The sequence below is a fragment of the Phyllobates terribilis genome, unplaced genomic scaffold (genome assembly GCF_046119375.1).
Source record: "Phyllobates terribilis strain yellow unplaced genomic scaffold, ASM4611937v1 Scaffold_4__5_contigs__length_816908805, whole genome shotgun sequence".
NCBI classification, from domain to species: domain Eukaryota; kingdom Metazoa; phylum Chordata; class Amphibia; order Anura; family Dendrobatidae; genus Phyllobates; species Phyllobates terribilis.
This window is the reverse complement of record NW_027362764.1, coordinates 531,468,517-531,491,707: the sequence shown is the minus strand read 5'-3', so window position 1 is coordinate 531,491,707 and position 23,191 is coordinate 531,468,517. Positions and strand designations below refer to the sequence as shown.

The 23,191-nt window shown below is 42.0% G+C and overlaps 1 protein-coding gene across 5 annotated transcripts in view; it reads right to left on the bottom strand.

Annotated features, from left to right (window-relative positions):
- ZNF516 (zinc finger protein 516) overlaps positions 1 to 23,191 on the bottom strand; it is a 107,742-nt gene that overhangs the window by 40,491 nt on the left and 44,060 nt on the right. For 3 of the 5 annotated variants that reach the window (XM_073678929.1, XM_073678927.1, XM_073678932.1), the window contains exon 3: positions 6,203 to 8,114. In XM_073678929.1, coding sequence (XP_073535030.1) covers positions 6,203 to 7,967 — 1,765 coding nt within the window. In that variant the 5' untranslated portion in view covers positions 7,968 to 8,114. Of the gene's footprint in view, positions 1 to 6,202; positions 8,115 to 21,250; positions 21,369 to 23,191 lie in introns of all 5 variants that reach the window. The other 2 variants (XM_073678931.1, XM_073678930.1) reach the window with 1 other exon arrangement.

Genomic DNA, 23,191 nt, shown 5'->3' with positions numbered 1-23,191 from the left:
AGTATTTAAAAAAAACACAAACACCCAGAAAAAAGTCCTTTAATTGAAATAAACACACAATTCTTTATTGTTCTAAATTAAACCATACTTACCATCACGCCCATTCCAGCTGAAGCCAACGATCTCCTGCAATAAAAGTAAAATAATAAAGCAACCTCATCCTTACCTTTCCATGGCTCCCACGACGGCTCCAGCTCTGCTACATCGAGATGACTGGCTGGACCGCAGCAGAACGCTGCCATCCAGCCTATCATCCCGCAGACACTGATAAGCGCAGGCATGCTTGCGCTCCTCAGTGTCTGGCTGTGATGGCATCCAGATGAGCCGAGGTCATGTCCAATGAACTCGGCGCACCTCATGCACGTCACTGACAGCGTGGGAAAATTCTCACGCTGAAGCGCTGAGTGCAGGAGAATTTTCCCACGCTGTCAGTGACGTGCATGAGGTGAGCTGAGTTCATTGGACATGACCTCACCTCATGTATGTCACTGACAGCGTGGGAGAAGTCTCACGCTGAAGCGCTGAGTGCAGGAGAATTTTCCCACGCTGTCAGTGACGTGCATGAGGTGAGCGGAGTTCATTGGACATGACCTCGGCTCATCTGGATGCCGTCACAGCCAGACACTGAGGAGCGCAAACATGCCTGCGCTTCTCAGTGTCTGCGGGATGACAGGCTGGATGGCAGCGTTCTGCTACGGTCCAGCCTGTCATCTCGATGTAGCAGAGCTGAAGCTGTCGTGGGAACCATGGAAAGGTAAGGATGAGGTTGGTTTATTATTTTACTTTTATTGCAGGAGATCGTTGGCTTCAGCTGGAATGGGCGTGACTAAGTATGGTTTAATTTAGAACAATAAAGAATTGTGTGTTTATTTCAATTAAAGGACTTTTTTCTGGGTGTTTGTGTTTTTTTTAAATACTTTACTAGAAATTCATGGCGGTCATGTCTAATATTGGCGTGACCCCATGAATTTCGGGCTTAGAGCCAGCTGATAATGCCAAGCTGGCCTTAACCCCTTTATTACCCAGTGAGCCACCGCACCAGGGCCCTGGATGAGTTGGGTACAGCGCCAGAAGATGGCGCTTCTATGAACGCGCCATTTTCCGGGGTGGCTGCGGACTGCAATTTGCAGCGGGTGGGGCCCAGAAAGCTTGGGCCTCCCTGCGCTGCAGATTCCAGCCCCCAGCTGCCTAGTTGTACCTGGCTGGACACAAAAATAGGGCGAAGCCCCACGTCAATTTTTTTTTAATTATTTCATGAAATAATTTTTAAAAAAAAGGGCTTCCCTATATTGTTGTGTCCGGCCAGGTACAAATAGGCAGCTGGTGGTTGGGGGCAGCCCGTTCCTGCCTGCTGTACCTGACTGGACACAAATATAGGGCGAAGCCCCACATAATTTTTTTTTAATTATTTCATGAATTTCCTGAAATAATTAAAAAAAAATTGACGTGGGGCTTCACACTATATTTGTGTCCAGCCAGGTACAGCAGGCAGGAACGGGCTGCCCCCAACCACCAGCTGCCTATTTGTACCTGGCCAGACACAACAATATAGGGAAGCCCTTTTTTTCTTAATTATTCCATGAATTTCATGAAATAATTAAAAAAAAAAAAAACACGTGGAGCTTCTCCCTATTTTTGTGTCCAGCCAGGTACAACTAGGCAGCTGGGGGCTGGAATCTGCAGCGCAGGGAGGCCCAAGCTTTCTGGGCCCCACCCGCTGCAAATTGCAGTCCGCGGCCGCCCCGGAAAATGGCGCGTTCATAGAAGCTGGATGCTGTACCTGGCTGGCATACAAAAATATGGTGAAGCCCACGTCAAAAGTTTTGGGAAAAATTAATTAAAAAATAATAATTTAGGGACTGCATCTTTATTAACTCCTCAAATGTCATTTAGTGTTAAAATAAAGGATTTATTTAAAAAAAAAATGGCGTGGGATCCCCCATAATTTTAGTCTCTAGCGGAGGTTAAGCAGACGGCTGGGGCAGATGTTTGAAGCCTGGGAAGGGGGTAAAACCCACGGAGCTTCCCAGGCTACTAATATCAGCCCCCAGCTGAATACCTAGCCTTTACTAGCTATTAAAATGGGGGACCCCCCCAAAAAAATGACGTGGGGCCCCCCCTATTTTAATAGCTAGCAAAGGCTAGGCAGACAGCTGGGGGCTGATATTAATAGCTCAGGAAGGGTGCCATGAATATTGGCCCCCTCCCAGGCTAGAAACACCAGCCGTCAGCCGCCCCAGAAATGGCGCATCCATAGGATGCGCCAATTCTGGCACTTAGCCTCGCTCTTCCACGCTGCCCTGGTGCGGTGGCAGGGGGTAATAGTGGTGGGGTTCATGTCAGCGCCAGCTGCCATGAAGCCCAGGTTAGTAATGATGGCCGTCTATATGACACCCCCATTACTAACCTACAAAGTGTTAAAAAGAAAAAACACACTACACCCAGAAAAAAATAATTTATTTGAAGTGAAACACACCATTTTATTTAATTCTTAGTTTACTAAAAAAAAATAGTTACCTGTCCACATTCCTGCGCTGATCTCCCATGCACAGCTGTCACATCTGGAGATGGTGACAGCTGTGCATGGCTGCTGTAAGCTCACACTGCCGGGAACACGTCCGCTCCCGGCAGCAGGAGCCACTGACTGAGGTCACCGGAGTGCATTCAGGCAGCGCAGCTCCGGAGACCTCCTTTACGGCACTGCGGTACCGTGGGAATTTCTCACGATACAGCGGGGCCGTAAAGCAGCTAACCGGAGCAGCGCTGCCTGAACTCCGGTGAACCCTTACGGCCCCGTCATTCTAGCGGCGGCAGCGGTTCAGAGCGGTCACATTCTATGTGGCTGCTCTAAACTGGAGATCTTCGTGGGACACTCGTGGACTACTACGGAGGGGTAAGGATAAGGTTGTGGTTTATTATTTTATATTTTATTACAGGAGATCGATGGCTTCGGGGAATTAGGTGTCTAGGTGAGTATAGGTGTAGTTTTTTATTTTTTACTTTATTTTAGGTGGCGATCGGCGGGGACAGGTAATGTATGAACTAATTTCTTTTAGGTAACCACTGGCCACCAATGACATGTATTTAACATTTATTGGGGACACAGTAGGGCAATTTAAATAGCAGGATCAGGCTGATGGGAACTACTGCTCCCATCAAGCTGATCCTGCTGGCACGAGTGGACGGGGGACAGACATAGGCCGATGGGAGTAGTAGTGTCACATCGGCCTATGTCTGCCTGCACGCACAGACACCCCGCGCACACACACCCCGCGCACACACACACCCCGCGCACACACCAATCATGACGGGTCCGGGAGGTGAGGCTGACCTGTGCGGCCGTGGGAAAGTTCATGTGAGTTCATGCAATGCAGTCAAGCATGAACTCACATGAACCCTCTGAGGGCACCGCGGCGACTTCAAATGAACAGCTGATCGGCATCACCTGATACCTCAGCTGTTCATTTGAAATAACCGGCGGGAAAGCGCAGCACAGAACGGGAAAGCCGGCGGTGAAGTCTTTTCACTGCCGGCTTCCCCGCCCGGGTCCTTCACTCCTTGGTGCTGCGCTCCCCGCCCGGTCCTAATTTACGATTGGGATTGGAGGTGGTGAGGGGAGCGGAGGATCGGGGTGGGAGGCTGCGGGGAACCAGTATGGGGCTGTGTGATTGTTTAAAAGCCGGCGGCTTTTTACCGCCCGCCGGCTTTTAAACAATCAGGAGAATTCTCCCACGTTGGGATGGCATTCTGATGACAGGCTGGATCGCAGCTGAGCGCTGCCACCCAGCTTGTCATCCTTCACAGACACTGCAGAGCGCAGGCATTATGGGAACTTCCGATTCCGGTATTCGATATTATAAAAGTATCGGAATTAAGTATCGGAATTCCGATACAGTGAATATCGGCCGATACCCGATATTTCAGTATCGGAATGCTCAACACTAGTCATGAGTGGCTTGAAACAAGGAATGCGACACTTGTAGCCCATGTCCTGGATACGTCTGTGTGTGGTGGCTCTTGAAGCAATGACTCCAGCAGCAGTCCACTCCTTGTGAGTCTCCCCCAAATTTTTGAATGGCCTTTTCTTAACAATCCTTTCAAGGCTGCCTACATGATTGTGGAGCCTACTGAAACAGACTAATGGACCTTTTTAAACGCATATGAAGCCTTTGCTGGTGTTTTTAATTATTTTAATTTACTGAGATAATGATTTTGTGTTTTCATTGGCTGTAAGCCATAATCATCAACAGAAATAAACACTTGAAATAGATCACTCTGTTTGTAATGACTCTGCATAATATGAGTTTCACTTTTTGTATTGAAGAATTGAAATAAATGAACTTTTTGATGATATCCTAATTTAGTGAGAAGCACCAGTATATGCCCATATAATGCAGACAATCCCCACTACCCCACCCACCCCCAAATAAACATAAAAAAATTACCATGACCCATCTGATTAGTACTGCTTCTTACTAAGGGCACTGTGCGAGTCCTATACTGTGGCTGTGTGTGCACGATTGCATATGTAGAATACACTTTGATGGATTCTGTATGGATTGAGCTGATCTGAAACCATTGGGCACTGCATGTAGTAAGGTATACTGAAACTATCAGAACTATACAGTCTTCTCTGCGGCATGCACAGGTCCTTAAAAAGACAAATGTAAAACACCACTGAAGTGTGAATGAGACCTATGTGATGCCAGGAATGTATTCCCATGCCTGTGTAAACGTTATAATTCAAACTAAATTCAGAATAAGGATCATTTAAAGCATTGCCAACAGAAATTGAGGGGGTTTTCCCTCTAAATACATTTATCACCACAGTATAACCAATAAATACATGATCACTGGGAGTCCAACTGATGAGAGACTCTCACTGATCCAGAGAATGGGAGTCCCCAAAGTCCCCTGTGTGAATAAAGCAGCAGTGCTCCCTTCAATTCTATGGGGCTGCCAAAAAAGCTATATTAAATTCACACAGTTCGCTCCTTTTTCATGGCTGCAGCGCGTGGATAATATTTATAAAATCTCAGCCTCTTGCCGGATACTGGATTTCTCATGTGCAATTCTGCAACAAATCCACATGTGTGAATTCACCTCAACAATCCAGAATTGCAAAAAAGAAAACCCCTAATGATTGATACTGCACTCTAACACACTCCAACATTTCATGGTTGGAAATGTAGTGAATAGTCAGCCAGCTGTGTCTGCTGTCAGGCTCACGGATCTTGTGTTTTGCAGGAATAACATTTACGTTCATATAAGGAACATCTGGCACAGTTCAGCGTTTGTAAGATGAGCTAGATTACGCTTACCCTGGAATCCTGACCTTTCATTTTGCAATATTGATAAGAAATACATTGTCCTCTGGAAACAGTTCTAAAAATGAGCCTGGTACAGGGGGTCTTCTGAGTGGCTTCTGCCCACCCAGCTCAACTCAACAACAGAGTCCGGCGAGGAGAAGCAGATTAGCACACACCTCTCTCTACATCTATGGTGGAATTTATGAAGACCAAAAATTAAAGGGAATCTGTCAGCAGGTTTTTGCTACCCATCTGAGAGTAGCATAATGTAGGAATAGACAGCCCGATTCCAAGGATGTCTCACTTTGTTTACTAGGTGCTGCAGTTGTGACAGATGTAGCAGAGCTCAAAAAGCGAACCCTGCCCACAGCTTTCTATGTACATTGTCTATTGACAGTACGTGGCTAATAAAAGGTGGCGTGGTCAGACCAGGGCTCAAGTGAGCTATTGTCCGGGCAGTGATAATCTCCTACTGATAAAACATTAAAATTGAAGCACCACCCAGCCTAATAAGTGACACTATTCATGCTGTCAGATTACATGGCAAAAAAACATTCTGACAGATTCTGTTTAAATATATCAGTAGTTAAAAAATAGTGTATTTTTTATTTATTTTTTTTGCTATACTAATCGGTATGTGTATCTGTGCATGTGTATAATATATCTACGTTGCATGTATCTATGTGTGCGTATACACATATATATCCATCCATCTGTACATAGGGTTATATTGGAGGCCATATAGAATCATACGTAATGTTAAGGTAAACTGACAAAATGGGGTCTGTCTGCAGCCTCTGCTAGGTGGGGCTTACAGCATATGGTTTGCAAGTGAAAACAAAAATCATTAAAATGGAACAACGGTCTTGTACTGTGTGTCCACAGTCCATTACCTGGTGATGATGTCGTTGCTTCCTCAAAACTGTCATCATCAGCTCCATCATCCCCAATGCCATATGCCAAAGAGTCTTCTGGAGCAGAAGCAGAGTCAGGACTACTGGGTCTACTCGCAGAGTCACCCTCGCTATTTGATCCGTATCTGTCATGCTGAGAGACAGAGCCACTCTCACTCAGACTTCTACGCTCTTTTCGATGAACCCTGGAATGAAGCACCATTTGATGGTACGTCCTGAAAATCTTTCCACACTCAAAGCACTCAGTAGATTTGTTTTGAGAAGATCTGCGGCTCTGCCGGGAAGGAGGTCTAAATTCTAAATCATTAGGCGGCTCCACGACATTTTCTACAGGCTGAATGCTGCTCTTTTCTGTGCGACTTCCACTTGAGCAGCTACGTCTCTTTGGATTGCTGGCATTACCAATTTCAGGCTCCCGTTTACGTTTCTCCTGATTGACAAGGACATATTCACCTTTGTCTCTATCATAAGAGACATCTGCATCAGCCAAAGTTTCATCCCATCCCAGGTACTTGACATATTCTGATGGCTCTGCAACTTTGCCTTTGGTGGCCAGCTGCCAAGCTTGATAGCTATTGACTGGGTCAAGTTCAGGTACTCTCTTCCCATTCTCTTCATCTGTACTTTTGGGAGCTTCTACTAAAGGTTTTAATTGCAGATAGTCCAAGAAAATCTGTTTTGAGGCAGGTACTTCTGAACTCACATTCTGCAGCTCATCGCTTTTATGCGCGGCTTTGTTTTCAGAGAGCTCTTCCATTTTGCAGTGGACCAGGTTGTGCGCGCTAAGGCTTTCCAGATTGGTAAATAAATTTCCGCATTTTACACAAACTTCGTACAGACATAAGCCTGTCATCATGGTTTCCTCCTGAACAACATCATTTATAGTGGCTACCGGTTCACTATCAGATTTGGGTTTGCTTTTGTTCCCAGTCTTTGGACCATGAGATTTCATATGGTTTTTTAGAAACCAAGGCTCCTTAAATCTCCTACCACATATATGGCAACCATGGTCAAATGATCCTCGATGCTTTTTCATATGAGCTTTAAGAAACCATGCTTGGCCAAAAGCCTGGCCACAGATTTCACAAGGGAACTCGCCAGAATTAAGTTCAGTTTTACCGTTTTCAGAGTATGCATCTCTATTCAATGGAATTGCTGTTGTGATATGGTCTTTCTCAATGTGGTTTAATAAAGTTTCCTCACGTAAAGTCATGTAATTGCAAAACCTGCATTTATATGGCTTGTGCACTTGTACAAGATGTTGATCAAGCTCCTTTCTTCGATCATACTTATTTTTACAAAACATACAGTTGTAGTCACCTGGCGTTTCGTCATCCACAACATCTGAATCTTCCATTTGGAGAGAACCATTTAGAATTTTGTTACAGGCAGATGTGCTTTTTGTTGGACTTGCACACACCCCCATACCTTCTGATGCACCTAGCTCTCCAACGTGAGAATCACCCATTTCAACATCATGAACTTGGCCAAGTGTACCAGTCCTATGGGTGCGGAGGTGTATCTTCAAGTTTCCCTTCTGTGCGGCCCTATGATCACAGTAAGGACATTTATATGGCTTTTCCCCTGTGTGCTTTCGCATGTGCTGAGAGAGGGAGCTCTGGAAAGGGAAACTTTTCCCACATATCACACAACTAAAAGAGGTTGGTTTGTCATCGTCCATCTCACTCTTTGACTTAGCAGCTGATTCACGCAGTTCCATGTCAAATTGTTTTCTTTTATCCATTACCAGCCAAACATCAGGTAGGGAATTTAAAGCCTATCCAGGAATGACAGGCTGGAGACTTCTGTACTCAGTTGAATGCTATTTAATGAGCATAACGTCGGCAATGAACTTCACAAATCTGCATTAATGTGTACCACACATGGATCCCTGTAAAAAAGAAAGAACGAAAATGCATGTTACGATTGGGAATAATTACAACAGAGGAAGAAGTGAAAATGTATCTCTAAAAGGAACAATACAAAACAATTTCTATCCATATATCTATATTACAAAATCAGAGTTGAGATACTCCAGTTATGAGACACATAGGCTTCAAATCATCTAGACTGGTGAAGAGAAAGGTGTGCTGGAGTAAGATGCGCTACATTAAGAGGCATGCGCCTCCTAACAAATTTGGAACATCTTTCAGCAGTTGTGCGCCATGGCAAGAAGTGTACTGTAGTCAGGGACTGGAGTACAATTCTGTAGTGTTTTCCACCACTATTTGGTGTAAAATTATGATGAACTAGTCGACCGAGCTCAGCAACACTCACCCAGCAAAGTTTCAACCACTCTTCAAAAAGTTGATGGAGCTGCCAGAGACTAGCGTGAAAATAGGTCAGCTAATAAATACCCTATATATAATACTATGTATATTGGAGGAAGTTTGGTGACCACACTTATGTGCCACGCAGTACCATGCGGACCCGCATATAAGGTTCTCAATCACTACGAGACCCTCTCTATGCTTTTTTGATAACTTCCCCCACCCCACTACAAAACAGTCTCCCCTGATGAATCCTCGGACCCAAGGAAGAAATGTGTAGGGAGGGAATTACATATCGTTTGGGATATCTTCTATACTTGGGTACTGCCCTTGTTAGCAATACATGAGGCACAAAATATATACTATATAATGAGCAGTATGTATGTATATACTATATAATGAGCAGTATGTATGTATGTATGTATGTATGTATGTATGTATGTATGTATGTATGTATGTATGTATGTATGTATGTATATATATATAAAATTTATTAGGCAGGCTACCATTATAAAAATGTATTACACATAGGCTATAGCGTCACATGTACAACATCAAACATCCGAGTACTAGGCCAAAAACAATCATGGAGCATACCGTACTACATCTCTGTCCCCGGAATATATACTGTATCTATTAAATAAAAGCCCCCAGTGATTGAAATATGCAGCCATATGTATACAAGGTGTTCAGTCAGTATGTCCATTGGTAGCATGCCTTCATTACTCGAACATACAGTTATGAGAAAAGTGCACCCCCTGAATTCTCTGGTTTCACACATCAGGACATAATGGAAAAAAAACATTTGGTCCTTAAAAGATCTTACCTTTTCTGTCCTTCTGCATTTTGACCTAGTTTTCATTAAACAATGAAACCATTTAAATAATAATCAAATGCCCTTGATAAATTGCTCATCAGCAAGAGTGCACTCAGGTACAGTGCCAAGGAGATAAGACATCAGCAATGATCATAGAGAAGCAATTATTGATCGCCATCAATCTGGCAAGGGTTATTAGGCTATTTCCAAACAATTTGGAGTTCACCTTTCTACAGTAAGTAATATTGCTTACAAGTGTAAAACATTAAAGACATTTGACAGTCTTCCATGAGTGGACATCCCAGCAAATTCACCATGGGCCGGGGTCAGATGGGCATATTTCATGGTCTGTATACAAACCACAAAAGATGGATTGAGGCCTCAGGAGAAAGCCTCGTATATCTAAAAACAAGGTAGCACAGCACAACTAAAATTTACAAAGTTTCTTCAGAACAATCCGCAAGACTAAGTCCTATGGACAGAAGACAACAAAGTGGAGAGGTCTGATCATAATGCCCAACCATACACAGCATCGAAGCAAAAATACCTCATACAAACGGTCAAGCATTGTGGTAAAGAGGAGATGATTTGGGCTGGTTTTGCAATCCCAGGACACCTAGCAGTCATGAAGTCAACCATGAGCTCTTCGATACACAAAAGTATACCAAAGTCAAATGTGAGGCCATCTATCCAAAAGCAGAACCTAGGCCGAAACTGGGTCATGCAAGAGGACAATGACCCCAAGCACACCAGCAAATTTATATCAATGTCTGAAAAAGAAAAAATCCGGGTATTGCAACAACCAAGTCAAAGCCCCAACCTCAACCCAACTGAAATGCTCTGGTGGGACCTTAAGGTTGTGTTGCCCATAGGGGTGTGGAGTCAGTATAAAATGGACGGACTCAAACTCCTAAAATACATAATAAATTGGGTACAGTAGTTCAATGCAGTTTGTGGGGAATATTTCTTTCATGAGCATTTGGAAAAGTTATGAAATGTTCTATAAATGTCTGTCCTATTCCTGATCTAAGGGTCTAGACTTTTAGCTGAGATGAATCTGTGCTACAGTAAATGTATCACTTAAACATGAGCCATGTATGAGGGAGTCGGTGTCATGGAGATTGAGAGTCGGTGGTTTGGTTTACCGACTCCACAGCCCTGGTATGTGCACACGGTCATAGCCGCTGTGGGTTTGACGCTGCATGTTTATGCAGCATCAAACCTGCAGCAGCCAGATGTTACAGCATAATGGATGGAATTTCTAGAAATCTCATGTCCACTATGAGTCTCCGTACACCCGCGGACACTGACACGCGGCACATCTTTCTTGACCGCTGCATGTCAATTTCTCTTGCGGTTCTGCATGTGGGCTTTCCCCATAGACCAAACCTCTAAAAAAGGAGCCACTCATTTGCATAACGAGCGGGAGCCGCTGACGACTATCCCGCAGTGTCGGGGCCGGAGGAGGCTCCGGACAGTGTGCAAGTACCCTTATGTGTGGATTTACCCCATAGAATTGCATTAGATGCAGAAAATCTGCAGTGCATGCATATGCAAGAGGGGAAAAAAATAGATTAAAGACAAAACACAAACAGCTGCAGAAAATCTGCAACCTCCTAAACTCCCCAAAAGTTGGTCACTAAAATGAAAACTAAAAATATCCCCAAACAGAGTGGGCCAAGATGTCATACAATGTGAGAGACAAAGTCATTCAGAAACAATTACTCCAAGCTACTGCCGATGCCAGACTCCTGTTGCAGTGGCTTATGTACAGAAGAAGAAAAGAAACATCTGTCAGAAAACAGAGTTGCGAGGCCCTATAGACTGTCAGCCAATGTGTATGGGGTCTTAAGTACTGCTCAGAAGGTAGAAGTTCATCTTAAGGGCTCGCTCACATGAGCGTATAACACAGCCTAGAGCTATGTTTTACCAGATAGCACTCAGACCAATGTTATACAATGGGGCAGTGCAGATCTTAAAATTTTTTCTCATGCCAATTCGGCATGTGAGAGAAATCGCAGCATGCTGAAAGTGGCTCCGAAATTCTGATCACACACATCCATACAAGTCTATGGGTGAATGTGAAACATCAGACTGCAAATGAATGTCATTGAAGTGCAGTCGGACAACCGCGGACTCAGACAATGGAGAAATTAAGTTATCTGTCTTCTCCACACCTATGATACGATTCTCACACGCGAGAGAAACAGAGAAGCCGACACTCGGCTAAAACTCTGACAGAGAATGAGCCGAGTATCGTCAGCATAATTGGTCTCAATGAGAGAATCTATAGCAGCCTGACCACAGCCTAAGGGCAAATCTACACAAGGAGACGTTGCGATTTGCACTGAGTAAAACAGAGGGCTGCAATAGCAGTCAAAGGAATACGATTTTTGAGCTATTCAAGTGCAGCTTAACGTTTCCACATGGAAACAGACCTGCAGTAGATTTTCAAATCCACAGCTCGTTCAATTTGTGTTATTAATTTTCACCACTGATTTTACCTTTTAAAAAGCAGATAGGGGGAAATCTATTGTAACCTTCCCCATGCTCCGATTTTGAAGTAGATTTTTTAATGAGTCTCCAAAATTAACAATTTTATCTTGCTTTTATCTAGAATGTGGTGGCAAATAAGCATTTTTGCTACAGAGGACAATTTGAACCATATAGTATATCATGACAGAATTTTTTTTTCTCATCAAATATTAAAGTTCTTAATGAAAATGTGAATTATGATGAATTCCAAACGAAGCTTAGCAGGCTAAGCTCTATAGAGAAAAATCACTATAACTTAGGTGCTTTTATACTGACTTAATACAAATACTAAATAGAAGTTACATTTTTCCAGTGAAAACTACTGCAGACTTCAGCATAAAATGTAGACCCTTGTCGGTAAAACAACAAAATCTAAAACAATTGCTAGTTTATTATTCAAGGTCTGGAATTGCTGCATGAAATGATGCATTCACTATTGGAAGAGTAAGTACCATTGATGACAACCTCGGGGCTTCTGCTGCTCTCAGGCCAATCAATAATCCATTATGAGCCAAATACATCTCTACTTTTCATACCAAGAAACACATAAAAGGAATCTCTATGTACACGGCTGCAGAACCATGGACATCATTGTAACTGGCACGGATTTGAAAGCATGCCCTTTCATTATCCCCTTTTTTGGCCTCTGCACAGTTGTCCAGTTTAGGCTTCTTTATTGTTCTGTAGTGGCTAATGAAAATGACAAGATCACAGCCAATACAAACGCCTGCATTAACCACCATTAATCCTAATTAGACTTAACAAACCAGTGTGCAAGTGCTAAGTATACCATTACCCTTCATGTTTCAGATGCATGCCTTCCAATGATTCACTATTGAGGCAGCCTAGGAAAAGAAAAGTTTCAACAATCTAGCAAAGCACACAAACGTGAAAAACTAATTATTTAAATTAGTGAAATTATTTATTCCTAACCCATTTACTGGACTTTTATTAATGTAGAACTAGAAAAAGGAACTATATTGATTATTTAAAAATGTACTTTCAGCACTGTTGACACAAGCACCAGGTTTTCCATTGTTAAAAAAGGACATTTGGAACCATCAAAGCAATAACAGATCAGTTTTCACACAGTTTCCATATTAATACTGCTTGGTCCTCTTTTAAAAAGTCCTTAACAATTACCATAAGTTATGTGTGTCAATAATGGCCATTTCTAAATGATTACCATACTTTATAGGGAACAACCGGGAGCACTTTATGTTCTACCAAATCTCCGGCAAGCTTTTCATTCGATGGGTGCTCAGGTCAGCTATGGGAGCATGGTTAGGAGTAAGACTGAAAGAGATGGCCATACACCCATGTGTTTGGTCAGTTTTACCAGTGAGTTAAGGATCCAAGGCAAGGCAAGCCTTAAGACGGGCAGCACTGAGGAAGACGAGCTGGAGGTACCAGGGAGAAGATTCTAGCTCTTGGGGACTGATAGAAGCAAAAAGAAAGTCAAGCAGCCCTCTCGTGAACTATTTTTCCCACAAGCTTTTGCATGTGTGTACTGTGTGTTAATATACAGAACTGCTCACCATTACTGCCACTCCTTCATTTTTTTCATAGACTGGTACATTTCCATTTATTTCTGAAGATATTGTACAAAGTTATATCCTCAGGAATTTTTAATTAGTGGTCCAAAGTAATACAACAATGAAACATTGTTTTTCAAATTCCATGCTGTAATTTCAAAGAAGAAACAGAATAAACCGCATGTGCAGGAATAAAGGCACCCCTAATTAATACTTGGTTGCGCACCCTTTGGCATTCATGACAGCCTCCAAACATTTCTTGTAGCCATCTATAAGATTCTTGCACTTCTCAGCTGGAATTTTCTCTCAGTCTTCCTTTGCAGTTTGTTCAAGCTCTTGAATGTTTGTAGGGTTCTTTTTCCCAATGGCAGATTTCAGCTCACCTCAAAGATTTTCAATGGGATGGAGGTCAGGACTCATCGCTGGCCATTTTAAAACAGTACATTTTTTTTTCAACCATTCCTGTGTACTTTTGGATGTGTACTTTGGGTCATTGTCTTTCTGGAGGACCCATGATCTTCGCCTCAAACCAAGTTTTCTTATACTGGGTAGGACATTTCCCTCTAAAATTACTTAATTCTCTGATTTCATGATTCCTGTGATACGGTCAAGTTCTCCAGTACCAGAAGCAGCAAAGCAACCCCACAGCATTATGGATCCTCCACCATGCTTAAATGTTTGTAAGGTCTTTTCTTTATAAGCTACATTGCGCTGTCTGTAAACAAACTGTTGCTTTGCATTGCCAAAAAGCTCTATTTTTGTTTCATCTGTCCACGGAACATTTTCCCAGAAGGATTATAGTTTGTCAAGGTACTCTTTGGCAAAGATCAGTCGTTCCTTTTTATGCCTTTTTTCAGCAATGGTTTCTTGCTTGGCCTTCACCCATAAAGCTCGGCTTGGTTTAGTGTGCGGCATAAGTTACTTGTTGAAACCATGACCCTAGACTGCTCCAGGTTGGCCTTCAGGTCTTTGAATGTTTGACGCTGTTTTTTCCACCATTCGCACCAACCTTCGAAGACATATCTTGTCAATTTTCCCCTTTCCCCCACGTCCACGGAGATTCTTGACGGTTCCATGGTGGGCAAACTTCTTAACATTGCACACTGTTGAAACTGGGATACCAAGGTCTTTGGAGATGACCTTATATCCTTTGGAAGTCTTGCGCTTGCTAATAATAGTAGTTCTGAAGTCCTCACCATTGTAACAAAGGAAAAGGGTCTAACATGTGGTTTTTTAAAACACTGAAGTCATTATTCATTGGCTAATTCATTTCACATGGGCACAGACAATCACAGGTGAATCTCTTGTGATTTACCACAGGCGAGTCAAAATGTGCTTCCATACTAAATTAATGTAAAGGGTGCCATTGCCAGTGTCACAGCAAGCTTTAGGTTTTTCCATTTTCCCCACCCATTGTTTTTGTTTTAAATTATTGTTTATTATTTTCTCTTTTGTATATAACACGAGTGCTCTATACAAAAAAACGTTCACTTGATTCATTTTTTTCAGGAGATATTCTACATTATGCACTTAAACTTCATGGGTGCCAATAACGATGAGCAGGAGTGTACTCATCTAACGCATTCTTCTCCAGTATCCAGTGCCATTCCGCTCCTCTTCTCGGTGACAACATTAATCTGCAGACTCTCCAAATCACGCTGTGCTCTGCATGACCCGGAAGTCTTTTACAATTTAATCTCATGGAGCATCAAGACAAGACACTATAGGATTAGGATTGTAAAAGACTGCCGGCTCACACGTAGTGACCTGGAGAGTCTGAAGAACGGTGATGTCACTGAGAAAAAGGAGCAAAACAGCACTGGATATCGGAGAAGACTGCAATAGGCGAGTAAATTAACACACTGACAATACACTACATAAACATGCACAGACTTAGAGGGAAAAGAAGTTCTTTAAAAATGTCTGATGGAGATGAGACATGACTAAAACCTGGAACATTGAATGTCATTTTACTTGTGAGTTAAGAGATGAATGTATAAAAAAAATTTTAGGTGAGGGTGTCGTTTAGGGAGAGAGACATTCACGTGTTCTGATAAACATAGTTACACCCAATAAACATTTTGTATACACAAAAAAGCCATCCTTAAAGTCAAGGAGCTCTCGCAATTTTTTTTTTCTTTTAAAACCTAATCGATCATGGACACATTACAATGACCGAATGGATCAATTTACTGAAAGGGGAAAGAAAAAAAACAATTTCATGTAGACATGTCTTACATTGAGCCGTGATGTGGATCAGACTCCCCAACACCAGTCAATAGGCCCGTAAAAAAATAAAAAAACACGGACGTCATCCATGGGTTGTTTGTATTTTATTAATTGGTAGGAGAAACCAAAAACATTTTTCTTCATACAAGAAAAAGAAGCAACAAGAATTGTAAAAAAAAAAAAAACACAACTTAGGCTGTGGGCCCACTATGCATTTAAGAGTTTCCGCAGCGGAAACGCTTAAAAAACGCTTGGTAGAAGGCCTGCCATGTTCCCCAATGATAATCCGCATGTGCTGTGCACATGCTGCGGAAATTTCTGCAGCGGATTATCATTGCGGAAAAATGCGCAGCACTACCAATTATTCTGCGTAAACACAGAGTTTTCGCCGCCATTGACTTGCATTGGAACGCATGGAATAAGCATCACTGTATATGTAGATGCGGAATCCATGCGTTTCAATGTGCGGATGATACCCAGGTTTGGAGAAGAGGAGACTCTCCTCCGGACCCGGGTACCATAGAAACTGTAAAAAAAAGAATAAAATAAAAAATAAATATTATACTTACCTTCTGATAGCCCCCGGTGACCTTAGCGATGCCTCTCGGCTTTCCGGCAACTCGGGATGGTCTGAAAAGGACCTGCCATGACGTCATTTAGTCATGTGAGGAGTCACGAGACCGCCGACGTCGGCAGGTCCTTTAGTGTACCGCGAGCTGCCAGCAAGCCAGGACGCATCGAGTAAAGAAATCGGGGGCCATCGGAAGGTAAGTATATATATTTTTTTTAATTTTTTACCATGCTGTTTATAGTGTGACCAAGTTGTCAAGCACTTTCCAAGTGATGCTAAAATTGCTTGGAAAGCGCTTGTCAAACCCGCATGCGGAAATGCATGTGAAGAACGCTTCACAACCGCATGTCCCTGCCAGGAAAAACGCATGTACAATCCGCATGCGGTTTTTTCTGCCAGGGAGATGCAGAAACGTTCAGGAAAAAATCGGGAGCATTTCTGCACCGTGGGCACATAGCCTGAATGACCAAAAATGGGTCTAGCACACTTACGAGAAAAAAAAAACAAAAAAAAAACACACATTTTTCACATTTGATAGAAACAAAACTGGCGTGTGAAACTGGCCTAAAGGGGAAATAATTAACAAGCATGGTGTTTCATTATGTATTTTAAGGTTCAATTCACAGCAGTGAGCCATTAAAATGCTGTTAAACATCAAACCAAAGAAAAAGAATTGCAAAAATACCCAAAAGATGTAGCAACAGTGGTTTTGTAACCAGTCTTAATATTTGTGCTGTAAAGTGAAAACTGCCCGAGAGTAGGAGACAATGGAAATATTAAAAAAAAAAAAAAAAAAACACACCCAGCCAAGAACAGCAGTGGTGCATATGCAGCTTAGCAATGGCTTTCAACACTATCCGGCTCACAAGAGCTTCCTGCTTTCTAGGTATGCCGTATTCCAGCAGTTAACATGACCTAGATATTACTTGCGTGTCTACCTGCAAAGACTGCACAAAGATCACCCGCTCTGTGAAGGGGACAAATCAGTTCATGAGTACTGTACAAAGAGCAATCAGTCACAAGTGCATGCAACTTCATGGTAATCATAGTGTCCTAACATGCCTGGAATTATGCTGCAGGTTGGACAAGATGCAGTAATAACCAAAAATTACATTATGAATGCATCATAATAGCTGCCATCAAAATACAAATTCACAGAGGGAAAGGGGTTAGTGCATAGTGGGTTTTCATTCTGATTGTATATTTAGACAAAGCCATGAAAAATCACGTGTGCCCGTCATTTTAAGAATTAGAAGAATAAGGCATTTTGACCTGCTGAGGCTCCAGCCAGCACTGGTACATTGCAGAGCTGCAGCTAAACAGTGTTAATAATGGTTTGTTGCTAATGCACTCGACATCACAAACAGAATCCCTAGTCTCCTGGTAAATTTGCAGAGTATTAATGTCGTGTGCAGATTTGCCGTACATTGCTAGGAGACAGATCAGGACTCAAGAAGACAAGTCACTACCATGAACACATCGGTAAACAATGCAGAAGACAAACCGCGCCTCGGAATGAGCTGGAGTTTTGCTGGGCATTTTTTATTATATATTGTATATGTATGTAATAGAACATGTCATGCAAGAAAAATCAGATTTAAGCAATTTAACTGTTTTAGCAATACAAAAACATTGTGATATCTAAAACAGTGTCTGTCTAAATAGATATTCACAGGCACAAATGGGTGAAAGCAATTTTCTGCACCTGCTTACGGTCAACAGACAGACATTAATAGTAGTACGGATCTCACCGAGTAGTTCAGGGATTTCAACTTTTGGCAAAGGTAGCATCCTAGGACAGTGTCACGTTTAGTTTGGGAGGTTTCTGAACTGCTAGATCCAACTGGAAGAATCACTGAAGAACAACTCGGCAGGGCGGTTGTTCCAAACATTTTGGAGAACTAACCCCAGATCTTTGGCTGTAGGCTTACACAAATCCTTCTGTCTCTTTATGTAATCCCAGACAGACTCAATGTTGAAATCAGGGCTCTGTGGGGGTACAGATTATAGGTCACATTTACGCAATGTTCCCACGATGAGTTTTTGGTGACTTTTTGATGTTGCAGGTTTTCTGCACATATTAAGTAAATTAGGTTACCGTATTTTACGAACTATAAAGACGCATTTTTTCCACCAAAAATTTGGCCGAAAGTGGGGGGAGTACATCTTACAGTCCAGATGGATGACCTGTGGATGGTTGGGTGTGTGGGGGGAGCTGCAGCGGCAGCATGGGTCACGGGAAGCAGGAGCCACCTGCTGTAGCTAACACCGTGCCCACTCTTAAAGAAAATGAATATTCACTGCTTCCAATATTAATTTTCCTTACTAGCACGCAGAGTGTCAGCCGCGGACTCCTGCAGCGGCTCGGCGATCATGTGTGCCGGCTATTAAAGAGAATGAATTTTAACTGCTCCCCATGCTTATGGGAGTGGAGAGCAGTGAATATTCATTCTTTTTAATAGAGGGGCCCAAGTGATCGCCGAGCTGCTGCAGGAGCGGCAGCTGCAGCTGATACTGTGCACACTAATAAGGAGAATGAATATTCACTGAATCCCACGCCCATAGTCCAGGCGTGGGGAGCAGTGAATAACCGGGCAGCTTACCTCAGCGTGTGAGGGCGCATGGCAGTGATGTCATGCGTGGCTCACATGCTGAGATCAGCAACTGGCATCAGAACAGGACACAGCGCTGGAGAAGAGGGAAGAAAGGAGAGTAGAATCCTTTAATTTTTTTTTGTGTGCAGCATGATGGGGCATGGGGGTGCCATGCATACCAGGATGGGGCATAGGGATGCCATGAATACCAGGATGGGGCGCCCTATATACCAGGGTGTGGGATATTAGTACAGAATTGGGGAACATTACCCCTATAACAGCATCAGCAGCAGACACACTCCCTCATAACAGTGCATCATGACCACTTTTTTGCTTCAATTTCTTTTCGATTTTCTAAAATCTACGTGCGTCTTATAGTCTGAAAAATATGGTACGTGCGTTATTTCATTCCTTTTGAGTGCTTTTTTTAACACATTTTTATCAAGTTTTTGACACTGCGTTTTTTGTCTCTTGCTGCTATGTCATGTTTTAAACAAAGCTGGTTTGTTTTTGATATTTCCCGGTATTTAGCTTTAACAAAACTTTACTAATACAGTACGTGCGAGTTACATGTGTTTTTGATGCATTTCAGCTTCAGAAACGCACTAAAGAGTCATGTATGTTTTTTTCCTGATTTTTTCCAGAGCTCTTTTGAGTGTCCCCACAAGAGAAATTTACATTTTGCGGATTTGAAACATGCATCGCAGGTCAGTTTATGCCGAGCAACAGAGAAGCACAGTGGGCATGAGATACAGTTAGGTCCATATATATTTGGACAGAGAAAACATTTTTCTAATTTTGGTTCTAGACATAACCACAATGAATTTTAAACAAAACAATTCAGATGCAGTTGAAATTCAGACTTTCAGCTTTCATTTGAGGGTATCCACATTAAAATTGGATGAAGGGTTTAGGAGTTTCAGCTCCTTAACATGTGCCACCCTGTTTTTATAGGGAACAAAAGTAATTGGACAATTGACTCCAAGGCTATTTCATGGACAGGTGTGGGCAATCCCTTCGTTATATCATTCTCAATTAAGCAGATAAAAGGCCTGGAGTTGATTTGAGGTGTGGTGCTTGCATTTGGAAGGTTTTGCTGTGAAGTAAACATGCAGTCAAAGGAGCTCTCCATGCAGGTGAAACAAGCCAGCTTTAAGCGGCAAAAACAGAAAAAAACCATCCGAGAAATTGCTACAATATTAAGAATGGCAAAATCTACAGTTTGGTACATCCTGAGAAAGAAAGAAAGCACTGGTGAACTCATCAATGCAAAAAGACCTGGGCGCCCACGGAAGACAACAGTGGTGGATGATCGCACAATAATCTCCATGGTGAAGAGAAACCCCTTCACAACAGCCAACCAAGTGAACAACACTCTCCAGGAGGTAGGCGTATCACTATCCAAATCTACCATAAAGAGAAGACTGCATGAAAGTAAATACAGAGGGTTCACTGCACGGTGCAAACCACTCATAAGCCTCAAGAATAAAAAGGCTAGACTGGACTTTGCTAAAAAGCATCTAAAAAAGCCAGTACAGTTCTGGAAGAACATTCTTTGGACAGATGAAACCAAGATCAACCTCTACCAGAATGATGGAAAGAGAAAAGTATGGCGAAGGCGTGGTACAGCTCATGATCCAAAGCATACCACATCATCTGTAAAACACGGCGGAGGCAGTGTGATGGCTTGGGCACGCATGGCTGCCAGTGGCACTGGGTCACTAGTGTTTATTGATGATGTGACACAGGACAGAAGCAGCCGAATGAATTCTGATGTATTCAGAGCCATACTGTGTGCTCAGATCCAGCCAAATGCAGCCAAACTGATTGGTCGTCATTTCATACTACAGATGGACAATGACCCAAAACATACAGCCAAAGCAACCCAGGAGTTTATTAAAGCAAAGAAGTGGAATATTCTTGAATGGCCAAGTCAGTCACCTGATCTCAACCCAATTGAGCATGCATTTCACTTGTTAAAGACTAAACTTCAGACAGAAAGGCCCACAAACAAACAGTAACTGAAAACCACAGCAGTGAAGGCCTGGCAGAGCATCAAAAAGGAGGAAACACAGCGTCTGGTGATGTCCTTGAGTTCAAGACTTCAGGCAGTCATTGCCAACAAAGGGTTTTCAAACAAGTACTAGAAATAAACATTTTATTTACAACTATTTAATCTGTCCAATTACTTTTGGTCCCTTTAAAAACAGGGTGGCACATGTTAAGGAGCTGAAACTCCTAAACCCTTCATCCAATTTTAATGTGGATACCCTCAAATGAAAGCTGAAAGTCTGAACTTCAACTGCATCAGAATTGTTTTGTTTAAAATTCATTGTGGTAATGTCTAGAACCAAAATTAGAAAAATGTTGTCTCTGTCCAAATATATATGGACCCAACTGTAAATCCCATCCACTTTGATGGAAATGTAAGACGCTGCATTTTTGAAGCAGTGAAAATACGCAGTGTCAAACTCACCAAAATCTCATTGTGGGAACATAGCCTAAAGAGGAAAAAGGTCTGAAAGATATCTGTTTAGGCATCAGTATTTTTGATCAGAATTTCATTAGTACTTGAATGCCAAAACCAGGAGTAACTGCAAAAGACAGAACAGGTGTTAATATTTCAATTATAGCTTTCATCTGCAAGTTCCACCCATGGTTTTGGCATACAAACCCTTATACAAAATACTGACATCAGAATGAGCCCTTAGTATGATTTTTTTACATTACAAAAACCTGGCATTTTAATAGGGGTAGGCACTGGCTAAATCAACTCCATTTGCTAAAATGCAGCCCCAAACTTGCAAGGAACCTCCACCATGCTTCACTGTTACCTGCACACATTATTGTACTACTCTTCAGCCTTTCAGTGAACAAACTGCCTTCTGTTACAGTCAAATTTTGACTCGAGTTGCTGGGCTTTGTTTCCATTATGGTTTTTGGACACAATATTTACATGAAGAAAAGTTTAGGGCAAAAATCTCCAAACAGTATGTGGGTGAAGCTGGGTCCCACTTGTTGCTGCCAGTTTAGTCCTGATGGCACTGCTGGACATCCTCTAGTTTCAAAGGGAAGTAAGCATGATGTTTCTTTTGTCTACTGCACTAATTTTCCATGGCGTGACCACTGTGTCTATGGTCTTCATCTTTGCCCTTTTTTGGCACTTCTTCAAAAGAGCTTTATCACCACATCTTGATAACCCAGGGTTTGAAATTTTTACCTTGCTGATGCAGTATCATTTCTTTCAACTTTGTGCTGTGCTCAGTATTGCAGTTGTGTATGACATTACAGCATGAAACTGTCTTCCACAACCTTAACTCTGTTGCAGAGTTCCCCAACCAGTTTTAAGCCTACTACACAGGTGTTTTTTGTTTCAGTTAATGACTTTCAACCCACGTATGAAAATTATGTTTATCACCTTGTTTGGTATTGTTGTTATTCATACACCAGAGTACAAAATGCCTGACATTGAGCAAAGCGTACCTAGAAAAATTGATGCGATTTTGAAGACAAAAGGTGGTCTCAAATATTGATGTGATTTAGATATCTCTTGTTCACTCAATCAAGTATTAACACTTATTTTTAAAAACATTTTTAATTTGCATTATATTTTTACAGATCTGCTAATACGTTTGTACAGTAATGCTATATATTATATAAATATAGCTATGGAAAAATTGTAAGCAGGTGTGAAAAAAAATTCACACGCCTCCCAGATAGTTTTGCATAGCAACATATTTATCATTTGGATTCATCAGTCCAGAGGACCTGCCTTATTTTGCTATAACAGAAAGCACTTTGTTCGCCAATCATTCTTTTTTCCAAACGGTAATATATATTACATAACTCTTACTGCATAAAGAGCTTAATGTTGAGGCGAGTCAGAGAAAAACATCAGCTGCAATTACTTCAGTAGGCCAGAGGGGCAGCATACAGAGATTTCCACGCGATCTGTCCAGCGCAATTCACTTTTTGAATTGGCCAACATCTCTGTAATCTTCTAAATGTTATGCCATTCACTAATTTATTAATTATGACAACTTTGCTGTTTATCGTGTAAAAAGTCATGGGTAATTGGAGTTATTTTTTATTATGTAGAGCACACTTTTCTAGCTTCTGAAACGTATTTGTTTCGGAACTTGGGCTGCTAGTATATACCATACATACACAAACATTCCAGAAATATATACAAAAAATCCCCAATAATTGAATTGCAACAATAAGAAGGAAATGTCATGGAATTATAAACATGTGGTCTGGCATTGTATTCTTGAAAAATGACTCCTGGGACACTTTGTAGAAGTGACTTACCACTGGTTCAGGGATTGACCCATTCTGTACTGCAAGTAAAATTAGATATATACCAAGCCTTAAAAGGGTTATTCCAATCTCCAAGATACTATCCCAGTTAATAATA